Below are 12,315 nucleotides of genomic sequence, written 5' to 3' on the forward strand. Positions count from 1 at the left end.
AAGCTGTCCTATTACCGAAAGATCATCCCAAAAATATTCTGTAATCAGCTCTCTGATCAAATGGTGCCACTATTCCTCCTTGATTTAAAGGCTTGACCTCTAAGAAGAAGTGTCCTCATATTTCTCTAGCCAGAAGGCTTTACTTTGTCTGTAACTGGAGTGCCATAAGGATGATGAAACAAAAAAAAAAAACCAAACAAAAAAAAAATTCACCAAAAAGGAACTGAGGTTGAGGCAAGCACTTTTTATCTTAGAAGAATTTAAGGATATACAAGTATCAATGTGTACTCATTTCTTTCCACCCAAAGGCAAGGTAGATAGGCTGCCTGAAAAAAGGAAATTTAAACCATTCCATGCAGGCATAGCTCTTACTGCACAATGAGTAAGTTATGAACACTTCCAAAGGCACTGTTCCTAGTAAACAGAAAAGTTTCACATACAAGGTTTTTTGAACTTCTCAATTTTAATAGAGTCAGAGCAATTCTATACAACTATATACAGATTTTGAAGCATGACTAAATATCTGTTGCTTCCTACATACAAGCAGCTGGAATAATACAATGGAAATAGCTCCAAGCTAAGAACTATAAACACACTTTTGCAAGGTTATTTTGCCATTCTTGATCGCAGCTGTCGCTTCATGGTTTGATGATCGCTTTCTTTCTCTTTTTTTTCTATAAGGATCTGAAAAAGATGGATCAAAAGATGGTTATTTTGCTTTTCTTCAGAGACAAATGACATTCACTTTCTAGATCTGTGTGCCCAACAGAATAGCTTTTCCCAGAATCTGTTTCCAGAGTTTTACTTGAGTCACTCTGGTGAAATTTATTCATTCACTGAGAGGTGGTCTGTCAGTCAGTGGAACAGGCTGGCCAGGGATGTGGTAAAAACACCATCCCTGCAAGTGTTCAAAAAATGTGTGGATGTGGCCCTTAGGGATATGGTTTTGGAGTTAACTCACTGGTGTTGGGTTAACAGTTGGGCTCAAGGGTCTTGGAGATTTTTCCAACCTCAACAGTTCTATGATTCTATTGCTCTTTTTTGTCAGGGGTCTCCAGGATAGACAATCTAGTGCATCGTAATAAGTAACACATTCCATAAACATACAAAATCCCATTTTTGCTGGAACAAATACCAAAGTCCAAAGAAAAATATTATCTGAATGCAGCTCTCACTTCTAGTCTCTAATATTAATTTTCTGATACAGAAAGTGTTCATAAAACATTTTAAGGTTAAATTTCTCTAGCTTTCTCTGACTCCACCAGGATTCAGCCTTTCACCTTTTCTTTCATTTCCAAGCTTCTTAGCTCATTTTGCTCAGCACTTCTGCCATTTTCTTCTTCCTCCTATGGACAACATTTTGGGTTCTGCTGCATCCATTCATACAATTTACAGAAAACTCAATAGGCTACTTTAGTATGGACAAATGCTTACCATAGCATAGGGAAGAAAGGATGGAATACAGAGCAGTAGAGTTACTGTATAAATCATAAAGCTGGATTTCTGAAACAACACATGAAACCCCTGCAAGACTCTTTGACTGCTTCAGACAGAGCCACAAAACTAAAACACATCCAGAAGCCTAAGAGACTGCTTTGAAAAGCATGGATGTATCCACATGCTATTATGCCCAAATATCACCTGGGCATAAATGGAATTGAAAAATACCTTTGGTGCTCACCTGTAAAGTTAATTGTATGTGCAGATCTTTATTGTGTTTCAATCATGCCATTCCAAATCTGTGGATGCCTTACTGGTCTCTATTTCTGTTCTCCCTTTATGCTACACTTAAATGAATTGCAACTACTGGAAGAACAAATTAAGACTTCACTGCTGTAGCAGAGAAAAAGCTGCACGCACCCCAACTAAGGCATCTGTGAATCCAGATGTGAAAGTATCTCTATGATTGCTGTATCACCTATACAGTCAGTCAGCAGACAAAGAAAGAGAGGTGAGAAAACAGTAGAAAGACCACAAGGAATGGTTAGGTAGAATAAATATATAAGTTGATATTTTCAAACCTCTTCTGCAACTCAATTAGACCTTCAGATTTGTCTTTTTCCCCAAGAGTTAATTTTAATTTAAGATTAGAGAAAAACATTATAGTGGGCAAAAAAGGAATCTTAATCACTTACTGAAGAGGCAGGGATATCCAGAGGGCAAGAAATGTCAGTTGAATACAGTTTTCTCTTAGCTCGTTTTGGCCTGAGCTCATTTTCTTTGACATTTTCTGGTTCTGCAGACTTGGGAGAGCTTATTGTCTCAATAAGCTTCTTTGCTAGAAGACAAATTTTATCATAAATACATGTCATGGTTTGGTAAGGCTCAAAATTCATGAATAAAGTAGGCTTTATTAAAACAGTTTAGAAATTAAACCAGTGTAGATCAAAGTTAGAAAATAGAAAAATTCAGATAGTTTTCTGTAGCTGGAAGCAGTTTTCTGTAGCTTCAGGTGCAAAAGCTTAAAGGACACATTTAAGTAGCACATTAAAAATCAATTAGGATTCAGATCTCACCGAAGATCTCACTTAAAGACTACTAAGTTGAACAACAGGCTTAACTTCTGTGCTGACAGAAGCAGAGTGTACAGTCAATATTTTCTATACCTTTTTATAGTTTTATCAAACTAGTACCAGCTCTATAAAGAGAAGAGTATGTGCACCAGAAAAAACAAGAAATAAGCAATACTGTTATACAAAGAGCAAAACCATACAGGACATGCTAATAAAGGCTACAAAACAGAACCCATGTGCTCAAATTAAATATTCAAATTAAGGATGAAGTCTTAAGTAGCGTGACTTTGGCTTCCATTGATAATAATAAAAACTGTGCTCCTGGAACCAATATGACAAACACAGAAATTTTTAAAAATTTCACACAGTTATTATCTAGACTGTATTTTGTCAGATAATTTAAAATGTACTCTGTAGCAGGACAAGCTTTCAAGACGGTACAGGAGTTTATTTTAACTATCCACAATAAAAAACTACCAACTTTTTATTAAACAAATAATAGTGTCTTTTAGAATTAAATACTGGTGATTCCTTATGCCCTCTGCTAATTTTAATTTTTTTAAAAAGCACAGTAACCCAGAGATCATTCTTACTGTAGGAAAGAATAAAAACATATCCTTCAATGGAAAGTCAATTATTCTTGCCAAGGCCATACCTAAACTTCACAATTTCAAATTAACAAATCCATTAATTGCTCTCTATTCAGTTTAATGAAGATTTCCAAATATTTTCATGAATCACTGGCTTTCAGATTTCATAGAATTAACATACATCAAAATACGTTACAAAAGTTTCCACAGCAACAAGGGATTGCTTATAGAACACGGTAAGATTTGGAGTTTGTATTCAACCCTTGATTTTTTTAGAGTAGCATGGCAAGTTTCTAAAGCTGCCTTTATGTGTAAGTAAGTGCAGAGTAACTCCAACATTTTGGGCTTAACAGTTATCATTGCTTTTATGACAACTATGCACATATTTCACACTGCATCTTTCATTCTACCTGGTTTTATTTCACACTTAATCTAAGTTTTAGAATAATGTGGTCCTCACAACCAAGATAATCTTTTGTTCTCTGCTATTCTACAATGGCCAGAGAATAGGAAATAAGCCTTATTTACAGTGTACAAACCTTTAGAGTGAATAATAGTAGGAGAACTTTGGAAAAAATCACCAATTTTCTGTAGTGCTCCATCTTTCTTCTTAGCTGAGTTTTTCTTTAGAGTAGAATTTTGCCTTCTTAAGGGGTATTCTTTTCTAAGAGATTGTGAAGTAGATATCTGTACAGAAATACAGCATCATTGTTAAAGCTGAATATTGACTTAATCCTCAAATTTCATTTTATTTTATTTTACTTCAATGTAAAATTATTTTCAAGCTGACACATGGAGCTTCACTACTGACACCTTTGTTCAATTTAGTAATGATATCACTACAGCAAGTACTGTAGACAACCTCATTTTACACCTAGAAGAAAAAATTGCTGAAGTTTCACAGAATACATTTAAGAGCTTGAGTCATATAGGAAACAGTTTGTTTTTTTTTTTTAAAAAGACAGATTCAAAGTTGTAGAGTGTTTTACTAGACAAGCTAATTATAATTATATTATCTTAATTATAAATAAAATAATCTGTTGGGGCAAATAAATCTCTTGCTTACCCTCCAAACCTGTCCAGGTTACTACTATGGTCTAAACCAATCTTTTCATAACTGCCATATATATAGATAAACTAGTTTTACTTCAAAGGCATTGCCTATAACATCACACCTTAATAACCCAAACCAGTCTTTTTAACTAGTCAATATGCAACATCCTTCCCGTTTAAGTCACTGCATACTGCAGATGGGACAATACACATTCTTGGCAAATATAGACCCTTTAGATTAGAGTTTAGTAGAAAGACACCATAAAGAATGTTGAAGAATCCCACTGAAATAGATAGATAAGGATAAGATACTTCTGGCATAAGAATATTTGCTCTTTTCACAAGTCTACCTTTACAGAAAAGGCTAAACTGACTTCAAAAATGGAAGAAAATCAAACCATGTTTTTGTTGCTTGTAGAAGGTGAATCAGCCATAGGAAGTTTTGCATTTCTCTTGTTCTCACTCCTCACAAAGTCCTAAAGAAAATCAGAAGAAATTATAATTGATACCAATGACTGCCTAAACCAAATGACATGATTACTGATCTGTAATCCCACAGTCAGAGCTGGAGACACAAAGAAATGGCTCTGTTTGGGAAGAGAAATGTAAAAGGTAGAGAGAAAGTGCAAATGAGGCACAAGGAGACTGAGTCTGGATCAGCTGAGGTCTATAACCTTGTTCAACACAGGCCAAAGATCCACCACATGGGAGGGATGAGGTTTAAATGATACCCTACATATACCCCTGGGATCTCAGCAGAAAATAAGAAGTTAGGGTTTTATTAAATGATCAGAGTAATAAACTGAAAAGCTGCACAACAGATTTTGTCAGTTGGTTGGGTTCCCACCTCAGTCATCTCTACACTCTTCCTTTTCCTTCTTGACTTGAGCATTTTAACTGTAACTGGTGAGGTGCTGCCCTGGTGCTTCACCTCCATCTTATGGGGCTGCAGAGGTGTGAACTGGATTTCCATCTCTGGTTTTGGGAACCTTGTTTTTCCATCCTCTGTGGACACTTCAGTAGAATCAAGGACAATTTCGGAATGGTCCTGCAAGTATATGGAAATTGTAAGAAAACAAGGTAAGTAGGTAATCTATTTTCCAGCTGTTATCTTTCAATTCACTTACAACAGAGCTGAAGAAATCAACTACAGCAGCGTTTAAGCTTTATTATCTAAAACCATTTTTGTTAAATTTTAAACTTTTTTGTATCAATGATGACAGAATTTTCCTTGCTGAACTCAGCCTGATACTTTGTTCCCAAGTAATTTTTCCTCAAGAGCAGAGACTCTCAGTGATTGTCTCCACCTTAACTTTGCTTCTCCTTAGGAACTAGGTAGTAATAGCAGCTTTTGTGAGAAAAGTAAAATAGTTCTGTAGCTTATCTTTAGGGAGCTGACTTTCCCTTCTAGAGGATTTCAGCTGTTACTCCTTACGTTGGTTCACCCTGAAGGGTGAACCTCCTTCCTCTTAAAAAGGAAAATGATAAAAGCTCAAGGAAAGCCAAAAGGTAGCTCTCCCACAGGTTCTGCTGGCATTCTGAGAGGGAATCCCATCCAGAATCCCAGCAGCACTGCATTCTCAGGAATGGAGCAGACTAATAAAGTTGCCCAGGAATAGTCAGTGTCATTAGCTAACAAAACTACACATGGATTTCCTACAGTGAAGGAAGCAAACCCCAGTCTCCCTGCTATTAGTCACACATTTAAAGGAGTTTATATTTTTTTCCAGATGACTTATGTAATAATCAGCTACTTTATATGCATCACTGAGAGTTTTCAAGAGCACAGGGCTGAAGTCATATATAATTATTCACATGATTATACTATACAGCCTTTATTTCTACTTTTAGGTACGCTTCAAATACTGGTTTGCTTTTGCTTTAAGTAGGATGCAAGATACTGTTTTGTTCTTATGAACTCCCATATGGGCTGGTTAATCACCATCATCTCATACAATAGACATCATCAAAGTGGTTTGAGTTGAAATCCCCTTAACACTGACAAAATCAAACTGAGATGACACTACAAAATCTCTAGATCTCATGCCTCCAAAATCTCCAGAACCTGGACTAGTTAACTAGTTTTTGCCTCAGGTGTAAAGGTTCTATAATGTATAGAGAGGTAATATTCATCTAATTAAAGTACTTATTTTCTGAGAATGTGAAAGAATGAATAAGAACTCAGAACTGAAGATACAGGCAAAGCACAAGTAAGTTTTGGGAGATTTCCAGAACTATATACAGAAATACATACTGAAAAAAACCAACAGAATTCTTAACATATTCTTAATACATAAACAAACATACATCTTTGTTTACTGACTGATCAATTTTCTCTTGTCCTTCTTCAGGTAATGGTACTTCTGCCAAAGACTGAGGATTTCCATGGTTAATCTGTTGTTTAGTTTCCTTAATAAAGTCATCTTTCTCTGCCAGCTGTTTTTTCAGATCTTCTAGTTCAGTTTCCTTATCCTAATAAACATAGCAAAAATTGCCACAAGTTTCAAGACTGTCAAAATAAAGTAATATATATTCACAAGCATCAACATGATTACTTGGTCATATCAGTTTATAAGTGCAGACTAAACCAGTCAGGGGTCCAATACAAATCCAGTAATTTAATGCCTCCATGTACAGTGAAGAAAAGTCTTATAAGACTCTGAGGAAACATAATGCAGAACTTTTAATTTGACTATACTTATTTAGAATTCTAAGTTCACCTCCCATTTAAAGTTCTTGGTGCTGTGAAAAAGATTACAAATGGGAGAGATGTTTCAGATATCCAGTCCAAATTTACAAGAGTGTTTACTTGAACTACTAAATATTTTCAAACTACAATTACTGCTACAAATTCAGTTGCAAACAAATGTAAGGCTTTTCTTTTTAAATGAGATGCAAATGATTTCAATATGATAGTCTTTAAGAACAAAAAACAGAGCCAGGATGCAAAGAGCAACTACAGTATTTTGCAGAATTAATGCATTAACAAAAAACCCTCAAAAAAAACCACAGGAGAAAATTGACCTTTTCTGAAGCCATTAGTGCAGCCTGTTTCAGCCTTTCTATTTCTTTATCTTTCTCTATGGTGCTAGAAGCCAAAGTCTTGAGCTGTACTTCCAAAGCTTCTACTAGTTCATCTCTTTCTTCGCGCCACTTTTGAAGATTGCTGTCTTTCTCTACCAGCTGTGCAGCAAGTCTTTCCTAAATATTAAAAAAGGTAGGTTAGACTAGGACACCACTTCTACACAGTATCTGAACTGTTCTGCCAGTTTTGTTTTGCACAGTTAGTACTATTTTATAGCTTTGGTAAACTTAAGAGCCTATGCAGACCTTATAAAGCTCACATAGAACTAGTTTCAGTACAAATATGCAAAAGCACGTTTCAACTAGAAAATCTGTATTTATACTCTTTGTGAAGAATTCTTTTTGAGAGGTTCTTTTTGAGAACCACAGCTCCTGTTTGCTCACCTGAAGATTTTATTAACTACAATTCTCAGGCAAGAAAAGTCATAGATAAAAGTAGTTGTAAGCTCCTAACATCCTCCTGTACTGATTGCAGGTCCACAAAGGCATTGCTAACTACTTCTAGATGCAAATGCAGTTTTAGACTGCAGAGGTTCGTATAATAATTTCATCTGATTAAAATATTACAACCTTGATGCAGTCCTGTGAACAAGTAAGGTGCCTTAGTTAATAACTATCATACTGACCAAGTATTTTCCAAAGTAAGTTTTCTTAGCTTTTAAGGAGCAATTAATTTAAGGGTAGATCATTATTGGTGTTTTACACACAATATGAAATGTGAAGACTTCATAGTGAGGTGGTAGTGATGGCATGTTAACTTCCATTACATGCTAAGATACTTTTGTTTTCTGATCTTCCTATTCTTCCTTTTTCGTTTAGAGAACATCTCATCTAGGCTTTGTCATGTGAGAAAGTAAGGGAACTGACAAAGGCCAGCAACTCTCAAGTGCCCTCACTGTTGAACACCTGACATGTGATTTACTCTGTACTAGCGACACTACAAGACACTTCTGAGACAAAGTCACTCACAATTTCTGCTTGTTGCTTTACATGTTGTTCTCTATCCTCCACAAACTTCCTCATTTCCCTGTTGCGATGGTTCTCAGCTTCTCTTACTTGATTTATGAGTCCCATTTTTTCCTCGAGCCACTTTTTTCTATCACTTTGATACTTCGCCTCATTTTCCTAATTTGAAGAAACCAGAAATAAAACCATAAGTAGAGAAAAAAAAATGACTTAAAATTCAAAATATCATTGAATGGATTAATTTCAAAAACAACAGAAACAGTAGCACAGTTTTACTCCAGCATACTCCCAGGTACAAGCGTTATACTAATTTGTTCTTCTGTATTGCAAAAAATTATCAGTTTTCAGCATTTCTTATTCAGACTGGCACATCTTCATGGAATGCAGTTTCTTTTTCCTCAAAGTGTTCTGGGTCAATCACAGACACATACTCCAAAAGTCATGGTAAACAGACACTTCTACCTTACAAATCCCCAAGCTTTTATGCTGCCTTAAAGGACATGTTAGAAAAACAACTCTGCTTCTCTGCTTCCAGACTGAAAGGGAAAAAATGTGGTACAGTTTGAATGGTAGGAAGAGACAGCATGTACCCAAGAATGTCACTTCAATCCACAGCAACTTCATCTCCTTTTCTCTCACAATGAAACCTCTTGTCAGACATTCTACCATGTAAGACAGGAAGCACCTGAAAAGTTGCTTAGAAAATAAGTCTACTTTCTAATCCAAAGAGAGTTAGAGCAATGTCCTCAGCCTTACAGGAAGGGCTTACAGGCCATGCAGCAAGCACAAGATCTTGAGAGTTTGATTAGAGTTTGACAGGAGAGATCCCTGGAATCAGGAGCTGGATTAAGACAACAGTAAGAGGAAAGCAGCTACAGAAGCCCTGTGCATAGCAGTAGCATAATGTAGGGCAGGGTGCACTCCATTATGGGGCATCAGTGGTGCCCTATGGAAAAGATGCTTCGAAGGAAGTTTCCTTTACCAGAGTAATAACTTGCCATATCATGCCCTAGGCTCTTGAAGACAGTGGCACAAAAAAACCCCTTACACTCCTAAGTGGGCATTATGGCCTTACATTTAAGTATGAATTATATCATTACGTTTTACCTTCAGTTCTTCTTGCAGCTTTATTAATTGCTCATTTTCATTTATGGTTTTCTCCTCATTTTTGCTGCTACTATTGCACTGGTTGTTCAGCTCTCTATATTTCTGCTTCCATGTCTCCAGTTCTAGGCAGAACACAAAATGAGTTTACATAACGCGTAATTTTAAACATGTGCTTGAGCATGTTCCCACCCTTCTATTAAAGTTGCTTGGATTTATCAGCTATGATCACAGACAACAGAAGCCTCTTAGGAAATTACTATTTGTTACCTGAAAGTAGCACCTAAATAGCAATTGAGAAGTAAAACCAGAAATGTAAAGCAACTATCACAATACACATCCAAAATAATTTTCTTTCCCTGCTCCCTTTCCATGGAGAGATTACCCGAAACTAATCTGTTGGTCTCTTCTAATTTGGCTTCAAGCACTTGATCTTGTTCAGTCTGAGTCTGTTCTTGTTCTTCTAATGTCATCCGCATGTCTTCAATTATTTTTTCCTTTGCACGCAGATCTGAAAATTTGAAAAATAGTTTACAGATGAGTCTCCTTCTAGTTCCCACCATTCTCTCCCAAAGTGCCTCAGTTACAAATCATTTCTCCATTCCCTGAAACCAAAAATTTTATTACAAGGAAATCAAAATACTGGACTATCCACATTCCAAATTCTTAAGTGATTCTATTCTCACCAATTTAACTTAGATGTGTGTTTTGGTACTAAATATCAGACTCTGACTTGTATGGCTATGATAAACTAACTACTTTTGAAGCACTAAATGTTTATCAAATCCACAGAAATTGGAGCTAGCACACATCACAGTGTGTTAGTTCATGCTTTTGCTAAAAAGGACAACTAAAACAAAACCAAGTAACTCCATATATTGACTAAATGAACACTAATACTTTCTCCGCTTACATTTCTTAATCTGAGACTGTTTCTTTGCTAAGAAATATATCTACTAACAATTCAATAAGAATTACTTTCTGACATTGAGATTTCAGTGTCCAGGTTGGTGTGTCTCAGTATTCTAAAACAGAAATACGAGACTCCAAATTTGCTATTGACACGATCACTCGCGTTGTCATTGCACACACACACAAAAAAACCTGGAACAATAACAGTTCTTTCTGACCTTTTTGTGTTTTCTCATACTGTTTGGAGATTTCTTCCAGCTTTTCTTCATTCAACTGCTCCTAAATATCAACATTGAAAGCAAATTAAAGAAGTTAGAACATGCTGAAAGAAACATACATATGCTAGAAATTAACAGCTTTTCATTTTGAATTTAATAAATGAATAAGTTCTTCATATAGTATAAAATAGCATTCCAGCTGTTTTTAAAAAAAAAAGACACTACTAACATATTTAAGTGTCACTAATCAGAAACTCTGCAGGTATTAAGTATTTATTTACTAGACTGATTATCAAATTGTTTTAAATAAGTCCTGCTTGAGAATTTCTTTAAACATTTTTCATTCAAAACTAATTTCAGCTGGCTACTCTTATTTTTACCCAGCTTCTCCAGTTGTAAGCTTTCTCCAGTTGCTCGAAAAACTTGTTTCGTTAGTAACTAGCTAAAAAAAAATTAAGAGCAAGTAAAATTTTATAAAACAAAATACCTTTTTAAGTTGCAGGATTGTGCGCTGTTTCAACTCTAATTCTTCACTACACTGCTTTTTGATTTTCTCAAGTTCATCAACTTGCTTCCTCAGGGACTTCTCCTGAGTTTGCATTGTACACACCTGCAACAAGACAGCAAGCAAAACTTTAAACTTAGTTATACATCTTTTACAATCTCTGTAAGTTATCTAGATAACCAACTCCTTAAATTAGAATTAAAATTTTGCAAGCATCTTCATTGAATTTCAGGGACTGGTAGTGCACAAAAAAAGATACTTTGAATGAATCATTCAAAACAGCCTTATTGTGAATCTCTTTTAACATCCACAGATTGAGATTTGTGAAAATGGGTTTTAATAACAGAAGCCCAAACTTGCAGAAGAAACATTTTGCCTATGGTTACCAACCTCTTTTTGTACTTGCTGAATTTGTTTCTTGGCATCAGAAAATTTCTCTTTCAAATCTGTGTATTCTTCCTCTTTCCTCTGCAAATCTTTTTTCAAACTTTGTACAAGGGCAGAACTTTCAGAAAGATCTTTACGTAGCCTTGGGTTAGAAATTAGGAGACATAAATAACATTAGTCTTGCATATTAGCTCAGGCCCTTTGTTAGTTCTATTTGCAAATAGAAGCTCAGCTCTATCACATCAATAACAAGCTTTATAATTTTACTTGGATTACAATGTCTTACTATATGAGCGTGAAGCAACAAACTGCTCAGATTCACTTTTGAAAAATATGATTTAAAAAAAATATTATCTTTTTAAGCATAGTAGAACAACCATTTTTATCATTAGGCAACCTTAAAAATTAGAAAACCCAAGGTTAAAATCAAATAAGTTTAAAGTTGGTAACTACATCCCAATTCTTGTAAGTATCAGGATGAATAGAAAGAAAAGTGGAAAAAAGTAATAACATTGCAATAAATCCTGCCATTACAAGCTCTGCAAGTACAAGTAAAGAATAAGTTTGATCGGGTTACTTTTAAGCAATCACATTTATTTCAAAGAATTTCCAGTAAGACATCTTGGACTTTTAAACTAACTAAAGGAAGGTTTTTCAGTTCCTACAAATTACAATAAATCACAAGGTCTCATAAAAAGAAATCCTTTCAAAGATTCACCAGCACAGGGTTGGGAATCATCAGAACTTCATGCTAAACTTTGGAATATGTGCAGTACCCACAGATGTGGCATTAAAGAAACCATAGTCAGCAGAAGGGCCACGTAGCATCTTAAAGCTGATTTTACAAAATTGCAATTTCCTTATAGCAAATATAATCGCTCAGATGCATGTAATCTCCTATTCCTTACAGATGTAAACAGTAGACGGTGCTGAGGACAGTTCTATCCCCTATACCCATTATTCCTTCAAGTCTTAGAGCAGAC

The 12,315-nt window shown here is 35.4% G+C and overlaps 1 protein-coding gene across 1 annotated transcript in view; it reads right to left on the reverse strand.

The window, feature by feature from the left end:
• Nucleotides 1-444: 444 nt before the first annotated feature.
• KIF20B (kinesin family member 20B) overlaps nucleotides 445-12,315 on the reverse strand; it is a 34,000-nt gene continuing 22,129 nt past the window's right edge. The window contains exons 21-33 of the mRNA XM_033066810.1: nucleotides 11,336-11,474; nucleotides 10,928-11,050; nucleotides 10,441-10,501; nucleotides 9,696-9,821; nucleotides 9,314-9,435; nucleotides 8,210-8,365; nucleotides 7,181-7,357; nucleotides 6,464-6,628; nucleotides 5,004-5,204; nucleotides 4,555-4,632; nucleotides 3,643-3,790; nucleotides 2,136-2,278; nucleotides 445-684 (exon numbers count right to left, since the gene is read on the reverse strand). Of these exons, the coding sequence (XP_032922701.1) occupies nucleotides 607-684; nucleotides 2,136-2,278; nucleotides 3,643-3,790; nucleotides 4,555-4,632; nucleotides 5,004-5,204; nucleotides 6,464-6,628; nucleotides 7,181-7,357; nucleotides 8,210-8,365; nucleotides 9,314-9,435; nucleotides 9,696-9,821; nucleotides 10,441-10,501; nucleotides 10,928-11,050; nucleotides 11,336-11,474 (1,717 nt within the window). The 3' untranslated portion in view covers nucleotides 445-606. The remainder of the gene's footprint in view (nucleotides 685-2,135; nucleotides 2,279-3,642; nucleotides 3,791-4,554; nucleotides 4,633-5,003; nucleotides 5,205-6,463; nucleotides 6,629-7,180; nucleotides 7,358-8,209; nucleotides 8,366-9,313; nucleotides 9,436-9,695; nucleotides 9,822-10,440; nucleotides 10,502-10,927; nucleotides 11,051-11,335; nucleotides 11,475-12,315) is intronic.

The sequence above is a fragment of the Catharus ustulatus genome, chromosome 8 (genome assembly GCF_009819885.2).
Source record: "Catharus ustulatus isolate bCatUst1 chromosome 8, bCatUst1.pri.v2, whole genome shotgun sequence".
Taxonomy (NCBI): domain Eukaryota; kingdom Metazoa; phylum Chordata; class Aves; order Passeriformes; family Turdidae; genus Catharus; species Catharus ustulatus.